The sequence below is a fragment of the Protopterus annectens genome, chromosome 16.part0 (assembly GCF_019279795.1).
Source record: "Protopterus annectens isolate FY-2018-M chromosome 16.part0, PAN1.0, whole genome shotgun sequence".
Classification (NCBI taxonomy): Eukaryota; Metazoa; Chordata; order Ceratodontiformes; family Protopteridae; genus Protopterus; species Protopterus annectens.
Window position 1 is genome coordinate 259,599,943 of NC_056750.1, and position 21,067 is coordinate 259,621,009.

The window sequence follows — 21,067 nt, forward strand, 5'->3', positions numbered from 1 at the left end:
GTTAGGGTTTGGGCGGCAGGGGGTAGAGTGAATGGCAGTCCATTGTTTTGGTGGCAGGCCTCTGCCCACCAAAGGAACTATCTGTAGACAAAGTATGATAGGAATCATTGATTCTAGATCCTGAGAATGTTGACACCATAGGCTTTTTAGGTATCATTGTAGTTTCCTCATATGTAGTCTTGCATATGGAATTAGGAGAATGCAGAAGGCCATGAACCCCAAGGCTTGCAGTAATTGTGTTGCAGATAGCAGGGTCTTTGTGGCCATTAGTTTGAAGTAAGCTGTCAAATGAACTTGTTTCTGTGACGCGAGGAAAACCTTCTGGGAAGTTGTGTTCAAGCTTGCTCCCAGGAATACAATTTGTTGGCAGGGTACAAGATGTGATTTATTTTTGGTTATGGTGTACCTCAGAAAAGTTAGCACCTTTTGTACAAAAGCCAGATGATTCAAAAGTATGTCCTGGCTTTCTGCCTGAATTAGACAATCGTCCAGGTATGGGTATACCTGAATATTTCTTTGCCTGCAAAATGCAATAACTGGAGCTAGGCACTTTGTGAATACCCTGGGTGTAGTAGATAAGCCAAAGGGCAGTGCAGAGAACTGATAGTGCATGTAGCCTGCTTTGAAGTGTAGGTATCTTCTGCAAGATTCCCTGATTGGGATGTGCAGGTAGGCTGCCTTTAAAACCAGTACTGCCAACCAGGCATCCTTGCCTAGCATAGGAAGCAACTGGTGAAGAGTTAGCATATTGAATTTTGGGATCACCAAAAAAGTGTTTAGGATAGAGAGATCCAGGATAGGACGCCAGGAGTTGTCTTTTCTGGGCACCAGGAAAAGTCTTGAGTAGAAACCTTGTCCCCTTTCCTCTTCTGGGACAGTTTGAATAGCCCTTATACTTGAGAGAGAGAACTTGCTTTTGAGCCTCTGCCCACTGATTTGGGGGTAGATCTGGCCAACCGTTTGGGGTTGGTAAAGTGTGGAAGTGGAATCTGTATCCTTGGGAAGCTATATTTAAAACCCATTTGTCCTGGGTAATGAGTTCCCAGTTTTTTGCCTGCAGAGCAATCTTTCCCCCTAAAGGAGCAGTCAGTTAAGAAGGGCTTGGAAGTTTTAAAGTTAAGTCATTGAGACAGTTTACCATAGGGGGGAGTTTTACTACTCCCTGCTTTGGAAGTGGGAGCCCCCCACTGCTTAGTCCTGTGTGTACCTTGGGACTTAAGCCTGGGTGTTCTGCTGGTTCTGGGTTTGGACTGAGAAGGCCTGGAAGAGGCAGGAAAGGACCAATTCTTAGAGGGACAATGCCTAATAAATCTTGGAGGCTGTACTTGCAGGAAATCTTTAACAGTTTGCAGAGATTTAGCTTTTTTCTCCATCTTTTTAAGTACTACTTCTTGCTTTGTTGCCAAACAGGCGATCCTGGCTTAAGGGAGCATCCAGCTATTTAGCTTTAACATGCTCTGGCAAAGATTGCTCCTTAAGCCAAGCATGCCTTCCAAGTACAGACCCAGTGATAGCAGCCCTGCAAGATGTCTCTAGTGAATCAAAACCACATTGCAAAGTATGTTTTCCAACTTGTTCAGCAGAATGCATTAAATCCTGTAAATCCTTATTTTCAGCACAATCAGGAATCAACATAATTTTCTGTTTAAGCAATCGAATAATATGCTGCTGATACTTTAACATATGAAACTGGCAGTTTAAGGCCCTAATGGCCAAGGTTGCAAAGTGTATACCTTCTTACCCCACCTATCCAGCACCCTGGAATCTCTATCAGAGGGGGTAGGATTTTTGGCAGTAGTAGCCTTAATGCCCTTGGGTCCCTGTGAAATAGTCTCAGGATCTGCAGCAGGATTTTTAAAGAGGAACTTGTGAGAGTCAGTAACCCTGTAATATCTATCTGGTTTTCTGGAAGCAGGAGGTAAGGAGTCAGGGGCCAAGCTAAATTCCGAAAAGGCATAATCAACAATGTCCAGTACAGGGGGGGTAGCTAAAGGCCTGTGTTGGGGCAGGAGTAAGAAATCCCTAAGCCTCTTTTTAGAATCAGAGTAATCCTGCAAGGTTTCACCAAAAGAGAAATCCTCTGGAAGGGAAGCAGAGGGAATAGAGTCCTCTGCATCAGAATCCTCATAAGTAGATAAGGGTAAATCCTGGTCATCAGAGGAAACAGAAATTTCAGAATCCTGTAAGCAAATTCAGTCCTAGGTCTCTTAGAGGGGGAAGGTTGGCTTCCCTTGATTAAAGTAATAAGGTCTTCAGCCATTCTTATAATTTGTTTTTTAGGCATAGAGGCCTGACCATGCAGTCTGGGTGTCTGTTTTCTAGGCATGGATCGAGTTTTAGGCCTTGAAGAAGAAGATGGCATCAGTTTAATATGCAAGTCAGTAGGCCTGAACACACCCTCAGAAGCAGATGCCTGCACAGCGGCTCCGTACCCATCCAAGGTAGAGACATCCGCAGGGTCCACAGTTGAAGCATCTCGCGGCATACTTGACTCCGAATGGGTCTCAGTAGAGGCCTGTGAATCTGAAGTAGTGGGTATCAGGTGCTGCGAAAGCACCTCACTGGAGTACTGGCGAACTGGCGACTAGCTTAGCAGAAGCGTCGTCGGCAGCTATGGACCTAGACGGCCTGTCTCTGTCTTTATCTTTGCGTTTTTTCGGAATGTCAGTAGTCAGGTGGCTTACTGAAGCCATATCGGGGTAATTGAACAGAGTACCAAAACATTTAGAAGAGTAAATATACAGACGAATAGTTCATTGTTTAAATAAGGCACAAAACCGACAGTGAGGTACGTCATGGTCAGGGCCTAGGCAAGGAATACAGTACGAATGAAAATCTTTATGAGGTATTTGCTTTCTACTAGAAATACAATTATTGACTTTTAGTGACATCAGTTTAGAGCAAGAAAAAGTTTCCCCAACGGGGTACTTAGCTTTAGTTGAAGACTTCGGTTCTGAAACTCGAAAATGAAAATTTCAGGAGTCGGCCGACGGGCACTTGTGAACTGCTTCTGTTTCAGGCACCGTGTTCAGTTGCATCCTTTAAACCCCCGACTACCTGACATCATGGAAGATGAGACAGCAACTGACGCAGGACCCAAGACTTTGATAATCAGGACGACTGAGGGCTACTGCAAGCAGATAACCCAAATGTGATGACTGCAACAGTGAAACACGAAGAACATCCCCCTGTTTTACTAGCTTTTAGCCTAGGTTAACTCAAACTACCCACAGTGGTTCATATTTGGAGAGATCAACCTCCCAGGCCATTTTTAATTTCTGTTACTTAGAGCATACCCCACAAATTATCTTCATTCTGTCCCTGATTTGTCTTAAGATGCAGAATTCTGGGTTAATGCTTAGCCTTTATTATACTGGACCATGGTGCTAGCTTACCCAGATATTTCATAAAGCTCCTTCACATTTAGTGTACTATTAACTCTCTTCCCAACCGGATATCACCCGGAAAGAAGTTATGCATGTTTTCCATGTCTGGAGCCATGTCTGACAAGTATATACTGAACAGAGTTGCCATATCAATTGTTAAGTAGAACAAAACAATAGACCTCCACAACAATAGAGTCCTCTGTTAAATAAAACAAAAATGTAGCCAAATAAAGAAACTTCGGACTCAACACGACCATAAAATAAATGTAGAAATTTATTAGGTAAGCGCTTTCACGTACCTTTCAGTACGCTTCCTCAGACCATCAGGTCTGAGGAAGGTCATCATTATTACCTAATAAATTTCTACATTTATTTTATGGTCGTGTTGAGTCCGAAGTTTCTTTATTTGGCTACATCAATTGTTAAGCAATGAGAAGGCACAGTGGTGCCTCAGATAGCACTGCTTCCTCACAGCTCTAGGTGTTTCAGTTCAGTTCCCAGATGAAGTGCTTTTTGGATAGAGTACAAATTTCTTCCCTGTGTTTGCAAGGGTTTTGATAAGCACACCGACATCTGCCCACATCTCAATGATGTGCTGTTAACTGAAACAGTAGCCCTCTACACTGTCCAAAGGTAGGGGTGTGGGTGAGGGTGTATGCACATATGTATCCTACAAAGGAATGCCATCCTGTCCAGTACTGATCCTCTATTTCACACCCACTGTGTGCTGGAGAATGCTCCTGACTCCCCCTGTAACCTTAACTTTAAAGTATCACAAAATTAATACATGAATGAAATATTCTGCAATGAGGTCTGCTGCAGTGGGTAACTGCTAGGACTTCCTTTGGTGATATACACAGCTCAGTATAATTACGAATGTCCTTTTATCTTTATGCTAAGAGGCATGTGCCTCTAGTCAGTATACGTAACACCCTGTGCAGAGCCAGAAGGACACAATAGGCTGAGCAGCTACTTAGTCTGACTTCAATTCATTGAGAGACTATACACTGTTTGACATGAAAAAGACAAATATACAAGAACAGAAAAAATACATAACTGTCCAGATTACACAAAAATATACCTGCAGGATGAAAAGGCAATCTAGACATTGAGGTTTTTGCTGTAATGAGCAACATCTGACTAACTCTAATCAGTTGATTTAGTGAGTACATATGTATTATACCCGACTTTGGATACCTCATGCAGTGGATAACTGCTGGGCTGAATGACAACTAATACAAAGTTAAAATTCCCTGGAAGGTCTGAACCAGGGAAATGTCTAAAAGCAAGGATTCAGAACAGGGGCCTCAATCCAAAAGCACTATACAGCTTGTATGAGGACTAGTAAACTGAAGCAGAAGGTTGCACTTTCCAAAACAGAAAGAAAAGAAGGCAATTGTAGCTAAAAATATAGTGCAGTAGCTTGTTTCACTCAGCATCACGCAGCTTTGAGTCTTGATTGAGGCCAGAGGTCTACAAGTTTGAGATCACTGGCTTAAAAGGCAAAGTCCTAAAGCACTGAGGTACTGAAAAATTCTCAAATCCTTTAATCACTCATTGCCCAATTTATGAAGGTATGAACTGAAAACCAAGATGGCTACAGTTCAAATGCCCACACAGGATCTATTTCTGAAATAAGCAATATAACCAGTCCCAATCCTGATGGAGTGACCAATGACAGTTACCTTCTCCAATGACTGGTTAGCCACCTGATGATTAAAGACAATGCAGCAAGAATTCTGTCTGTGTAAGGTTGTTAGCCATATTTCCTTAGAGCAAGGATCTCAAACAATCACTGGTGATGTATGAGGACTAGCAAACTCAAGAAAGGGGCCACAGTCTCCAAGACAAAAAGAAATGCAGACAGTTAACAAGAATTAGTTGCTTCCCTCATTTAGAATTATGCTGGCTTGAGGGCTGTGATGCCAGAGGGCAATGAGTTTTGAGATCCCTGGCATAAAGGAAAGGAGGCAAACAACTGAACTGTCTTAAAACATGCATTCTTTTCAGTTAAAACCTAGGCTGGTAGTGTATGCAGACACTATAAAGGGCTTCCAGTGCCCTGGAATTTCTTTCAGTTGTAGAAGACAATTCTTGTGACAGGCAAAAACCCAGATCTGCAAATGGAGCGGTCAGCCACCACCAATTGTGCCTTTCAAGTGAGGAACTTCACACCCATCAAAGCAGCTGATGTGAATGGAAGACAGGCAAACATGTTAAGCATGAAGTTGAAGTCCCAAGGACAGGAATTCTTCAAAGGTGGGTGAAGATGAAGAACCCCTTTAAGGAGCTACCTACCCAGCCAATAGTGAACAGCAGCTTTGCCCTACACACGGCAATGACATACAAATATAGCTGAAATGTGCATCTTGACAATGTAAAATCAGAGATTCATGTGCAAGTATAACATGCAAACCAACCAAGTGGGAAGCAGAGCATATCTCTCTGGTTAGATTAGATAAAGAACTTCTGCTAAGCAAAATACATTTAACAAGTGGAAGTCTCCCTGGCAGCCTCAATTCCCCTCTGAGAATAATAAAGGTTCAGGAACACAGGATCTTAATAATGAGTCGAGCCCTGCAGTGAAGTCAGTTTCTGCCCCAGAGGGAAACTTCCTTGGTTTGTAGTGCTGCAGATGCTTCAATTGTCAAAGGGATTTGACAGCCAAAGACCAACATCTTTCTCAATCACAACGAGTGGGCAAGTTTGGAGGTGAAGTGTAGAATCAGCTGGAAGGGTGGGGACATTTTATATTTTACATATATATATATATATATATATATATATATATATACACACACACACACACACATATATATATATACATATATATATATATATATATATATATATATATGAATCTCCATTGCCATGGGATGGGGAATGCTTCCACTGCAATTTCCACTTTGCCTTTCTGCACTGAGCAAACGGACAGCACAGCTTCTTCATAAGTGACAAGATCATCAACATACAGAGTGCTCCATTTCTAGATATCAGCCATACACAGTTATTAGGTCAACAACTCATGTACAACAACAGAGGAGAGACTCAGTAAGCCTACCAGAATGCTCACTTTCCCTAGGATGTGAGCTATTTATGGAAGGGTCTATGCCCTCTACTGGTCAAATATGCACAACTTCTCTGCAAAGGCATAAAATGCAGGCCCCCTTACTTGTTTAGGTACTGCATGATGGACTGGTTGTCAGATCAAATTAGGAGAGCAGGAACAAGAAATACAACTTTCCCTGAAAGGCTTTCAGTGCTAGGTAGACTTAAGATCCACAGTGTTGATGTGGAGGACCCTTCTCCAGGAGGGAACACATCCCCTGAACCAGGAAGGTGCAAAGATCAGTTCTCCACTCTCATCAGCAAAGCATGTGTTACTGGAATCTATGGAATGGCTGTAATGCAAGACGAGAAAGTCCATCTGGAGGCAAGACATGTTGATGTCTCTAGAACATACAGAATAGGGTCCAACACCAGAAGGAGATCTTGCGCAACTAGGGGCTCTGCAACCAATCCGCTACCGCAGCACCACCACCGCAGTATACACCAGTAAGCAAAATTACATGTAAACATTCCTTTGATAATTCAAATTATCTTCTACGAAATCACACTCTTAAAAATTGTTACTGTGCAAACAAACTGCAATGCCACAGTGCATTATTTTTGGAGAATCATTTGAGCAGTTGGTAATATTAGTCTGCATCCAACTGTAGTCTAGCTCATTAAAAGAAACATTCAGACTGTAAGCCATGACTCTTCCAGCACACAATCTCTCAACGACCATGATTCCTCCTTTAATAAGGTGATACTCCTCATACCTGCAGAAGCTGCCTTCTGAATGGAACAGAACTTCATTTCGGACTGTGGTGGCATGTCTTCCACAAAGGTTTCCCTTTTCCAACCTACATTTGTTTTGTATGTCAGTGTAGTAGATTCTTCCAAAAGTGTATTTGGGTCAACATCTAAAAACAAAATAAAAGAGCACTGATCAGATATGCTGCTGAGCAAAACAACCTGCCTTGGATCCCAGATCTGCTTCTGGATTAATTACACTGCACTGGTAGAATGTCTGACAGTTATACCTTTTGTTCCCTGTGCTGTCCTTTGGTCACGACTATATTAACAAAGTATCAATAATAACCTCATGGTCAGACATTTTACTCTAAACCCATGTGTGTGTGTATCTTATCAGTGACTCGGCAGACCCACCACTAATAATGAAGCTATTCTAAGCTGAATTTAGCTCAGAAGGCTGAAGATTCTGTCTCTGCACATCAGGTGCCTAGATTAATTTCCCAGTATTGTCACTATAGTGTATTATAATGGGGTGAAGACATGCTGGACTCCTGACACACCATCCTCTTGTTGACAAGTTACAGTGATATCCCATCTGCAAAAGTTGACTGTAGCTCTGGCAAATATAAAAGATCTCATGGCACTTGCATATTAAAACATTAGTGAAATTTACAAAGGATGTTTGGCCGAATTACTCCAGGTTAGGATGAATATCACTTTAGGTCTCACATGAAAAACAGCCATACTGAGGGACTACAATGCTTAACCAAAAATAAATAAAATCAAATAAAAATAATACAACCACAGAACGTTTGTTGAATAGGCTGGAGGACAGCAATGAGTCAATGGTTCTAACCCATAAAAGCTCTGTACCTCTTCGTAATCCAACTACAGTAACACAAAATACAAAAAAGTTGAAGTGGAAATAGGATGAGGCAGGTGAACAGTGATGTATTTATAAACTTTAGCAGCGCTTAAACATTAACCCACAAAAACGACGAAGGAGCCTATGTAAACTACTCAAAACAGTGTACCGACATACTTGTTCTGTGGGTAAAAATGAGTACAGCAATGAAAATATTTAGCCACTTTTCTCCCCACTGGCAGTCAGACAAGTACAAATGTACAACAAAAAATTTCTGTAGTTTAAAATTGTGTTGCTCCTTACGTGAAATGAATATTGTGTCTGTGTGTATATAAAGAGAGGATTTTTTTCTAAATGTTAAACAGGTCTGACACTTTCTTGTGGCAATTTACTATTAAGCAGCCACCCAAATTGATCAGTTTCAAATGGTCCCCAATTCTCTGTATAAATACAAACAGACTACCTTCAGATTACTAGTGTTAGGTCAAGCTGCTATAGGAGACAACAGAGGTAAACTACTGAACATGTTCTTTACACTGTCCTAAGTGGAGACTTTTTTTTTAATTAATACTCAGATTAACAGTCTATGTACACATCTAATAGTTTCTATTGAAAATGACTTTGTAATTCTTACAAAAAATTTTCAATTTTCCATGCAAAATGTAAAACACATACCTCTTTCCTGTTTTAAAATGGCAGTTCTCATTCTTTTAAATGCATTCACATTCATTTTATATCAGCAACTCAAAAGACAGCTGGCAAATGAACTAATCAGGCTTGACAAAAGATACTGCCTCTATTTCAGATTCAATCACTAGCAAATGGATCTGTTCAGAGAATGCAAGAATGCATCTTATCAAGCAGATGTCTAACCTTACTGGATTAAATGTACACCATTAATAAATTATGAAGCTTTCACTGGTATGTGAAAAAACTGAAACCAGCCCTTCTTTCTCTAATCAGCATTATCCATAAGAATGCATACAGCTTTCAGAATAGAAAATGCCACAAGCATAACAAATACAAAATCAATACTGGGGTTTTAGTTGACAGAAAATACTTACTAAAGATGCTTTCAAAGAATAGGTACCTTTATGCAGTGTGGCAGTATAAGGGGTCTTAACTGTTTTGGCAGAATGCTAGCCTTATGTGAAAACAATGCAAACCCCATTACAGCAGCAATGTGTAGCAACTGATCGGTGTGGTAACACGCAATAGTATTTTTTTTTTTTAAATCAGTTTGTAAATGCACAAAGAAATTTATATTCAATGAGAACATTTTAGGTCTTTCATTTGACAAATCCCAGTAACAGCATACCTTAATGAGGTACCCCCTACACAGCTGGCATACACTCACGTGGCAGCCTACTGTTGTAGTGTTGCCTATCTTCAACAGTGTGTGTGTGTGTGTGTGTGTGTGTGTGTGTGTGTGTGTGTGTGTGTGTGTGTGTGTGTGTGTGTGTGTGTGTGTGCCTAGTGTCTACACAAGTATCACTTTATAATACATTCTTGTAGAGCTAAAACAAAACTCTGGTACTGAATCACATAAGTAGTATTGGATTGTCCTGCCAGCAATCCTCCTACCAAATCGGATTTTTTTTTTGTCTAGAAGTGTGAAAACTGTTGTTTTTATACTCAGAATTGCCTGTTTCCAGCTGTGACCTTACTATAACAATAAAGAAGGAAAACAAAACTATACTAGACCTAAAACAAGCCATACAAGTGTAACTATTTCCATATATCTATCCTAATATCACAGACTGCACTTGTAAAACTAGTTAACATGATAAAAAGGAAACGTAAAATAAAGCTTCAATCCCAAGCTCAGACCAAGAAACATACTCTGGGGTACAGACAACATGCTCTTGACATGAATGTGCAACACATTTGCAACTGTATGGGAAGAAGTGTAGCAAAAGACTCTCAAGGTATCACTGCCCAACAGCATTAACTGCCAAGAGGAATGGATCCCTCAAACAACTGCTTCAGAGAATTCAGTGCCCATGGGCAACAGTGGCTCATGTAAGACAGCAAAACTGATCTACAAAATGCCAAACCACAGTACTTACTAAGGTGGGACATATCTACACTACTAATGAGCATTCAGCACCTTTTACCAGAAGTTTTTGTGGTTAGTGATAAAAATGTAGCGATGATGAAGCACAATATGATGCTACACAAACTACATAAAATGTTATCCCCTGCCTCCCTGCCAACAGGCCACCAGTAAATAGGTTAATAGGTTAGGTTCATAGGTTAGTACTAAGCTAACTGCCCTTGTGAGCCATTTTAAGCCTAGTCAATTGTCCCTTGTGAGACTCAAACCCTGCACCTTGTGTTTGCAAGGCAAACACCTTAACCATTAGGCCACCCTCCCAACCCCTAACTCCTACAAACCTAAAAAAAGAAGACTTGGTACCCTGCTGCTAAGCTAAGAAAGGTATAAACAATACACTTAACCATCTTACAGGAATTAAACCCAGCCAAGATTAAAAGAATAGCTAGAAGAATATCTCACCTGCACAGGGCTGCCAAGCATGGCCTTCTTCAGAGACCAACTGATTCAGTAATAATTTATCCATTATATCTAACATCAAGGACATATAGTGATGGCTGGAAAAGGTTGGCCTCATTCCCCAGAAGTTTGTGGAAGGGGAACACAGGTGCCACGAGCCAGAGAAAAACATCAGTACCATGAAGGATGAACACTGAAAAATTACAAACTGGCTCAACTCCAAAGCTGCTACAAGGAGCAGCATGGATTCTAATGTCATGGAAAATAAACCTGCCAATGGCAGACCACTGGAGACAAATACTCTTCAGAAGAATACTATGTCCAGGTCACTGGACAGAAATGTGCAGTGGCAGTGTATGATGAATTCCCTTTCCCCTTATGCTAGTGGGATTAGAACCTCGCTTCCCTGGTATCTGGGCCTACATTCCCTTCTTGATGAGCTGAAAGCTGCTGGGATGTAGTTACCCAACAAAAGGCAGCCACCTAGGAACAAACAGACCACACAAACTACAGCCGCTATCCAAACAGGCTAGTCCTAGCAAAGGGGAAATTCAGCAAAAAGGCTCTCTTGGTCATTCTACACTGAGGATTGATACAGCCAAGACTGATGACTGATGGGAGCTGGCACACTCCCATGTTCTTCACCCTAAGTTAATGTATCCACTGAGGAAGGCAAACAAAAGCAGAGAAAGGATTATGCCATTATAGCAGTTTTCGCAGTGAAGGTCTGATTCTCCCTTATCCTAGGCTCTTGGATGGCCTGTAATGCTGCAAGGGACCCCGTCACCACCAAGCTCTCAAACCTCAACAAATGAAATGCATAGTCGGAGGGCCTGAGTTCTAATGTGTCAGAGAAATGCCTCTTTTCTACTTATGTCCAAATCTTGGGCAGCCTTGTCTACCTACTATGCAGGGGTTAGGGTTAATGTTAAGCCCTCGCCCCCACAACTATCAAGAAGTCAACTGTAGGGTGGAGAAGACAAAGGTGCACTCTAGTCTGCAGGAGAATACCAGGTGTCAGCCTTTTGGGAATAGCAGCAACAGCAAAGTGAGGGCATCTCCAGCCTTAGGCAATAGCATCATTCTGATTTCATGGGAGGGATAAACAAGGCTTCTGGACAAACTGCCTCTACACCTAAACAGAAACCAGGCCTAGGCAAGAATCCCAGGGTCACACAACTGCCTTAAAGGGAATCAGAGAAACTCCCAAGACTCCACAATTTGCCCACCATAAACTAATCTAAAAGCACCATTACAGTAAAATAAATTTGGAGAAATTGAGTAAGACTTTCCAAATCATACTCATTAACTTCCAAAAACTTAAAGACCACTGATATAACTTCTTCCACAAATTATGAGATGTCCTTAAATATGTCAACTAAAGCAGTATGCTCAAATGACCAGTGACACTAAATCTGAAAACAAAATGCGGTCTGAGGTCTAAAGGTTTTGAATAAAATGAGAGCTAGAGAAGAGGTGTTGCATGTACAATGGGCATTTGGGGCATTTACCTGCAGATGCCAGAGATGAAACAGCAAGAGACAGTCACCTTCGTATTAAGAGACAACCTATACATGTTTGACAAAAAACATGCACAATGACAACTGTAGCTACAAAGAAGGCATACAGTGTGAAACTGTACTATTCTGCACATTATTTTTAAGCCTGAATATGAAACAGAACCAGATTATGAATGTTAAGAACAGTCACCTGCCCCTATACTAGGCTACTAAGTAAAAGACTGAAAGACTGTCACACTGGTTTAAGGAAAAAAATACATATTGGTCCTATTACAACACCCCAGTCTTTCTGTAATATCAAACTGCAGTCTTTGGAAGACAGTATGGAATTCCATTCTGGTAGAATTATGTTTCAAGGATACATTCTATGCACTCCAGAATAAAGTAGCTAAAAAGGAAAAAAAAAGTCTGTAACGATATGAGGTATTGCCAGCTATGCCAGAAGTAGGGCAGTGAATGTGTAACATATGCCAGCACAGCTAACTGTAGTTTTGTAAAGAATTATATGTCATTTGTATATCAAACTGATTTGTACAAGTGCTTGTGTTGAAAATGTATATGTAAAGTTGCTTGTGTTAAAAATGTACCAACCATGGACCCTGCTGGACAGAAAAAGAAACACATCTTTATATCAGACCAAACTGTAACTGTTGGAATTAAAAATACTGTAGCAGAGGATACTGGAAGAGAAGAGGTTAATCTCAGTTCCGCTAACTTTGAACAATAGTCTGAAATTAAATTACCTGGAAGGCCAGAAAGATTGTATCTTACAGTTCTGATTGCAGGCAGAGACAAAATGCCTGTGAAAACAAATATTAGGAATCCTGCTGTATTGTCCTTAGCAGTGAAGTAATTGCTACCATGGAAGGGTGGAAATGTTGAAATGGTTTTATGGCTTCCAGATGCTACAACACATCTTAGCAAAGCTCAGTATGTGTGTATGGTAACACATATTTGCGAGGCTCTGGTTCAGTTTCTACTAAAGGGGGTAGTATGGGAACCAGAAGTCAGATGAGCAGATGTATGTGATGTCATTCTGTAATCCAGCACTGAAATGTTTTAATACTAGATGAGACATAACTGTCAGTCCAGTTTGTTTTTGAAACCTGACCAAGAAGGAAAACTACTCGTTCACATCATCTTCCCTTGGTCTAGTAAGTAATCAGGGAATAGTAATTCTTTAGATGAGTCAGGAAAATATAGTGAGATTAGTACAATTTTTCGCTATCTGTGTGAATCTGCTCATCTGTTATTTTAATATTTCCTGTGACAAAACTCTGCCGTTTACTGTAAATACATATTTAGTATTTTCATGTTCTTTTATTATTTATTATTAAATATATTTAAACTTTTCATTGTGGCTGGTCCTTTAGAGAATGTTTTAACCTTTGGGAGCAGTTGTAACTATTTGGTGACACTGTGGCCACATTTGTCAAACATGACCATTTGTATTAATTCCACTGAGTATAATTGGGTACCCCTGTAAGAGCCTTGGGGTAGCTGGCTTTGGAGTGTCCTGGTGGCAGTATCTACCATATAGTCTAGGGAATGGGGGCATAGCTAGTAAATCTGAGCCAGCTTTTCTCAGGTGAGTGAGTGAGTGTGTGAAAAACATATCTCGTGTGTGTGTGTGTGTGTGTGTGTGTGTGTGTGTGTGTGTGTGTGTGTGTGTGTGTGTGTGCGTGTGTGCTAGTGAGAGCTACTTGGAGCAGGGACAAAACACTGGTTTCACAAAGGTGGTGCTGGAAGACTTAGCCTAGAACAGTTGACGGAGGGACTAATCTCTATTAACTGTGCCAGTGGTAAGTCTTATTTGGGGGTTGGAGGGGGGGGGTGCCTAGTCGCCAGACTGAGTGTGTTCCCTTTGTGCTCTTAAAGGAAATTGTGCTTTGTGCAGAGAGCTGCATTTGGAAATACTGTGTGCATCTATTTTTATTCCAAGAGAACATCCCTCACCGGTGTCAGTGGTGAGGTTTCAGGCTCCTTGACTACTGGCCCACAGGAGGGATCATTACACAGACTATCATAAAATATTAGCCCAATGAAGTGAAGGGTGAAAGACAGATTCCTGACAAGAAGGGCTTCATGTGTAGGACTCAAGGACTGTGTTTGGCTAGTGCTAGTCTTAAGATTTACATTCCATGAAGACAATGTAAATGAAAAATGACAACGAACTGAAAATGAATCTGTAGCTAGATAAGAACTGATTTGGCTTACATACTTGTCCCATTATCTTTTCTAAAAGGTAACATTCTTGCTCACAAATAGACCTACCTCTTCCAGTACTCCAAAAGAATTGCTTTATGTCCAACAATCTCCTCCTAGAATTCCATGGCTTCAAGGTCATTCCACACATCTACAACCCTTCTTAAGGGGGTAAAACTCATGTTACCATTTCTTCCTCCTTTAAAAATGCAATAGCCTTGCAGACTTTTAATTATTCTCATATTTTAATAATGTGCATCACTTTCATCATATTATTCTCTTTCCAAAGCACACACATCAAGCTCATTTAGCTTTCTTTACACATCCTCTGCTACACTCTATACTTTGTTGTTGTCACCTGCATAACCTCTTCTTGAGTGTCCATAATATTCTAGATGTGATTTCATAATGTCTATACAGAGGAAGCATAATTTTCCTTTTTCTATAGACAATACTTCCCTTCCATATACCATATACAAAACAGAATTTCCTAGTTTTCTTTCCAACCTTCTCATGATGACTGTTCAAACCCTTAGATTATCAGATAGGATAATGTCACACTACTTTTCTATTTTGTTAATATAGTATGTTCATCCTTCATTAAAACAGACTCCTGGATTATTAATTTACCAATCATCCTTCGTAAAATATTTAACTGGATTATCTTATTACCAAGGTACATTTTCTGGCATTCAGTCAACCTAAACTGCCTTACTTTTGATTATTCCTCAAAGTCTGAAGTCTATTATCAAATTATCTACCCCACAATCTGTTATGAACACAGTTGCAGAGCTTTGTTTCATTTGCAGAGACATACTTTTCATTCTATTCCCTCTGCAGGGTTATCTTTTTTAAATACTAAAAAGGGCCAGACTCCGAATTAAATGTTGTGCTACACTGTTGTCTAAAGAATGTTCTAAACCTTGTGGTACACTACTTGTAAAAGTTGGTCTTAAGCTTCAGAGACCCGCTGCATTTCCTAATCTAAAAGGGCTAACATAGCCAGAAGGTACTTTGACACGCACACAGATACTTCAATCAAGGAAATCCCCACTGGCATGACTCCACAGCAATATCTACACGGTAGTCATCCCCATATAAATCACTGGGATGAAGGCCACAAAGAGCTTCATACTGTTTTTCCTCATTTCTCCCTCCCATAAACCATATACAACATGACATGGAATTGAGAAGATCAGTAAGCATCAACATCTACTACACGCTCTTAAGGGAAGACTGGGTAAGATGTAAACCTGCTTGGCTAAGATGCCCACAAACCTATGGCGTTAAAAAGGGTTTCTGTACAAAAACAAAACAAAAAAATACCTAGTTTGAACAAACACTGCTCACAATTCCTTACATTAACCTACTGTAAGGAGGGAATACAACTGTATGAACTAAAATAGTGTAAATTTCACCAACACATCTTATTTGGAGTACCACGTATACTCTTCTGGTACAGGACACGATATTAACAATAACAGGAAGAGTCTGAAGAGAAATTCATACATGTTCATAAAGAAGGGAATGTTTTACACTTAACAAAAAACAAGCAAAAATTTAAAAGTGCATTTCAAAACAGTCCTATTTAAATGTCCTGGCACTCTTCATGTGCAGAAATCCACAAGTACACATCCCTTTACGGTCTACAAATACTGGAAGCACACTGATGTTAAGCATCTGAGTGTGTATGTTGTATGTCATATCGTGATCTGCAAGTTTGTAGAGGGAGGACAATATTTTACTTTCATTTTGTGTGTGTTTATCCTAGTGTTGCTTGTTTTGGGAAGCACTAGCTGCTTCATTTTTGTTCTTATTTCTCTTTTCTTCCTTGATTCTTTACTTGGGCACTGACATAACCACCGGAAGGAGAGAGAATCTGTGATCATATTTAAGCATCTGAGACTGCAAGAGGATGCAACTGAGGGTTTATCTTTGCTTGAATTTAAAATAAAAGATATTGTTACTATTTAATCATGGGTCATCTAGCACAGACCTGGTTCAGTCATTAACTGTAGAAAGTGCTGTAAGTGCATGTATGGTTTACAGAAGGATTTGTTTTCAAACCTTAAACTCTGCATTTATAACAAATGTACTGTTCCAGAGGACTTTGAAACAGTTAGTAGGGCTTATGAAGGCAGGTGCAGTAGAAGTGGGAGACTCTTCTGCTAAGGTTGTGATGCGTTCAGTTAATGACGCAGATAGTCTAATTTTTACTTTCCACCAACAATTGATAAGGTAAATATTACTATCTATCAAGGCAGACAAATGTGACGCATCAACACACAGTCAATGTATTGTACAAAAACATACAGACAGTTCCATCCAGTGAGACAGAGGTGAAGTACATCACAATTCTGTCACAGTTCAAAATACAGCAGAACACTTCCAGGTTCGATGGCTTCATATGGTGAGGTAACTAGAATGGAAAAAGATCAAGACATCAGAGTAGTATTTCTAATACTGGCCTAGAACTAACTGCAAAAAAAATGTAAAGTGAACTGTACAGCACTTGGAAATAATTTTGCACTACCTAGTGTTGATATTGATACAAGTGAAGTCAATTTCAGAAAATAGAGGAGTGGGTTTTTAGTGATTGGAGATTCCATGATTAAGGAAAGAGTCAAGCCTGTTATAACCATTAGTAATGAAATCTCCAGCTTTAGTGGAGCAAAACTGATAATTACAATGTGTTAAAAAGGATGATAAAGAGCAGGTGGTCTTATGATGTGTTAAAAAGGATGATAAAGAGCAGGTGGTCTTATGATGCGTTAAAAAGGATGATAAAGAGCAGGTGGTCTTTTGCTATTTGTATTTCATGTTGGGGTAACTGATTTGTATGCAACCTCTTTATATCATATGTACCATCAACTTGAAAATATATTCTATTTGTGTTACACCTATAAAGTGGACCTCTAAGTGAAATTGCTTTTGCTACTTGTATTTCATGTTGGGGTAACTGATTTGTATGCAACCTCTTTATATCATGTGTACCATCAACTTGAAAATATATTCTATTTGTGTTACACCTATAAAGTGGACCTCTAAGTGGAACTGCACCATCCCTGAAATTTGGTAACTGCCAACATTCCAAGGCTGTGTTATACAACACACGGTAAAGAGATTTTTTTTTTAAGACCAAGGACACTGATCTGACTAGGTATAAGCAAAAATGAATTATATGACAGAGGAAACTTCCCTTCTAATTTCTTAGGTAGTAAATTAACTCATTCTAGCCTACAACTCATTTTTGTATACTTAGCACACATAATGGCATCCAGACTTTTTATGGTTCTGTCTTTTTTAACTAAGAGACTTACCAGCTAATGACAAGAAAAATGATTAAGGGCAAGGAGAAATTAACAAAATGACACAAAGGTTGTTACTCAAGGATACTCTGTAGTACAGGAATTAATCACTGTCTGCCATTTCTTGTTCAGTTTTTTATATTTATGTTCATATATAGGCTACTGAGGAGTATGGTACGAAATGCAATTGGGAAGACAAGAAAATTCATTGTCAGTATCCATTTGTATTACACTACACTGAAGATACTGCTAGTTGTTTGTTAGTAATCATTAAAATAAGTAATATTTCCATATGTATTTGATACTTCAAAAACCAAGTAACTTACAAACTACTGCAAGGCCATCAAGTGAAACCACAGATTTTACTGAATAAAGCTATCTGACAGTTGCATTGTAAGTTGGACATCTTCAGAAATATCCAACGTTACTTACATTGCTGATTATACATTCAAGTAAGTTTTCATATGTCTATAAATATCTCAATACACATGGACTCAAGAATTTACTGCAGCCATGTGAAAGTTTATATCTGGTTAAAAAACTGTTCTAATACTATATGTCTAGGTTATACAGTTTTTAAGACATGACAATTTTTTGTGAAAGTTTATCAAAAATTATAATTCAGGGTTTCTCTGCATTAAAATATATTACGGTGATTTATGCAAAGACTATGAATGCACTAACAATCAGCACTATAAAGAACGTACATTTGCGTAAATAAGCTTATCACAATAGTAGATGCTCAAAATGATCACTGCTGCAGTAGCCTAAGCTTTATGTCAGCTTCCAAATCATCTGGACACCTTCCATGCCGCCATACCATCAAACAGCTTGAGCTGAGTTGATTAAGACGGTTTTGGGCACCAAGCCCTTCAGAGCTTTCCTGACAGTTGAGAGAGGGAGGCTTAGCCTTGAACAAAACATTGCTAGGAATACCAAAAACACATATCCACACCATGGCAAAGAAACATATCAAAAAGAAGGGGGAATGGAGTGTGGCAGCAGCTATTGCTGCAGTGATCATTCGAACATCTACTGTTATGGTAAGTTTACTACACAACTGTACTATGCTCTTCATATTGATCACTGCTGCAGCAGCAGCCCAAGCTATATGGGCAAATTACTATAGATTAGAACAAGTGGGATATGGAAGGAAAAGGATTCAGGAGCTCCTGCAGAACATTCCTAGCAAAGCCTGATGTAGACCTGGACAAGGAATCTAGTTTGCAGCACTTTGTAAAATAATTCAGAGAACCACGTTGCTAATTCTAGAATACTTTGAGTCCACCTCTTTACAAAAAGCCCGCCTGGGTATAAAAACTCCACTGCTAACACTTCTAAACAAAATTCCAACAGTCAAAATTTCTGCTTGGACTCATCCTACTTTTACTTTACCTCTCTATTTGCTCCAAATACCTTGGCTCATTTTGCCACTTTTCTACAGTAAATTCCAGACCCATCTTGCTTATTTTCTATACCGCCAACTGTAGTCATCCCTATTGGCATAAACTCCTTTCTCCACTCCTGTTTTGTGTTAGTGTTTAGAATAGTTTGCTACATTATGAATATAATATTCTGTACATTTATTTTACTTAAGGATCTACATTCAAAATCCCCTGGTTTCATCATCATCCTTTTCCACTTTGATTTATAAACTGCTGCTTCTAATGCGTGTGTGAGCCATAACTGCATAGCTCAAAAGTATTCATTCAAATTGGGTACTGCTAAACCACCATGTTCTATGGGGAAGATCAACTTCGCTAACATAACTCTTGCTCTCTTCCCCTTGCAAAAAGAATTTCTTCAACTATTTACTTTCATCCACAACTTCATCGCTGGTTGATAAAAATATGCCTGACTTGTACATGAAACAAAATGGACTAAAACATTTTCACTGCTTGTATCCTACTATCCATACCAGTAATCAACAGGTTTCAGTTTCTCAGTTTTTGTATTATCTTTTGTTAACCTTTTCCCATACAGTGGATACAAAAAGTGTACGACCCCCTGTTAAAATGCCATTTTTTTCTGATATAAAAAAAAAAATGAGACCATAATAAATCATTTCAAAACTTTCCCCACCTTTAATGTGACCTAGAACCCATACAATTCAATTGAAAAACAAACAAATCTGTTAGGAGAAAAAATATAAAAAATAAAAAACATACAATAAGCTGGTTGTATAAGTGTGCACACCCTTAAACTAATTCTTTGTTGAAGCACCTTTTGATTTAATTACAGCATTCAGTCTTCTTGGGTAGGATCAGCATGGCACATCTTGACTTGGCAATATTTGCCCACTCTTCATTGCAAAAGCACTCCAAATCTTTCAGATTGAGAGGGCACCTCCTGTGCGCAGCCCTCTTCAGGTCATCCCACAGATTTTCTATTGGATTTAGGTCTGGGTGTTAAATAAATTTGTTAGAGTCAGACTGTAAAAATCATTGAGTTATTTAAACACAATGTCAATTAATAACAAACAATAATGCAGGAAAGCTTGAGTATCTTAAAGCTCTAATGTACATTAGGAGGCAAAAAACCATACACAAAGTTTGTATAGAATTTTGACTGCTTTATTGACCAAAACACATTGGTTATATACATTTTATTATCAGTTTTGCCCACCTCACTGGTGTGGCTAGTGACAGGGTCTTTACATCATAGTAATTTATAAAAAGTGCTGAATTTGTGTTTTTTAAAAAGTCTTTTTCTCATGAGAATGTTGCAGCCTTGCAAGCAGCTGGTCAGTCACGATGACCTCCTGAGGATGTAGCCAATTTAAGGTTTTTTGATTAGTTTAAATACAATAGATGTATGTCTTTTTTAAAGCCTTTTTTTGTCTTTTTTGTTCCCAGCTGCGCACTATCAGAGATAGTGCGCACAAGGCTACTTTCCTGGTGGAGGCAGGAAAGAGGACACACATGCGAACAGATTTATTATTTTTTAACTTTGCAAAATAATCTTTACTTGAAAGACATGAGCCAGACTGCATCTGCAAGCTGCCAAGGTCAAATTTTTGATTACACTGCAGCTTGTGCTTTAAGCAATAATATGCAGGTTTATTTTTACTGTTATTTTAGTAAGACAGAATTAAATGCATTACCTTTATTCTTTATTTTAAGTACATTTATTTCTAACTAGAGCACACATTTCTCTATATATTTGATTACACAACTTATATATGTTTGAATGTTTAAATACACATCTTTTTAAGCAGCACACATTGTAAATATATTTTTTTAGGCAGCATGTATGTAAATATATTTTCTAAGCAGCATGTATAGATTTTTTTAACATTCTCCCTCCTGTTAATGCATTTTATTTTGTTTAAAACATAAACAATATTATTTTATTTTTTAGCCTTTTTCTTTTAAGGGCTTTTAGCTAAGTAAGTCATTGGTTTTATATTTTAGAAAAAGCATTATTTGAAATTAATCTTTTAATTTCAACACTTTGGTAAAGAGTTT

The 21,067-nt window shown here is 39.1% G+C and overlaps 1 protein-coding gene across 5 annotated transcripts in view; it reads right to left on the reverse strand.

The window, feature by feature from the left end:
* The window catches only part of LOC122791042 (myomegalin-like), a 3,200,315-nt gene that overhangs the window by 574,803 nt on the left and 2,604,445 nt on the right, over positions 1-21,067 (reverse strand). For all 5 annotated transcript variants that reach the window (XM_044058817.1, XM_044058818.1, XM_044058820.1 and 2 more), the window contains one exon: positions 7,211-7,354. In XM_044058817.1, the coding sequence (XP_043914752.1) occupies positions 7,211-7,354 (144 nt within the window). The remainder of the gene's footprint in view (positions 1-7,210; positions 7,355-21,067) is intronic.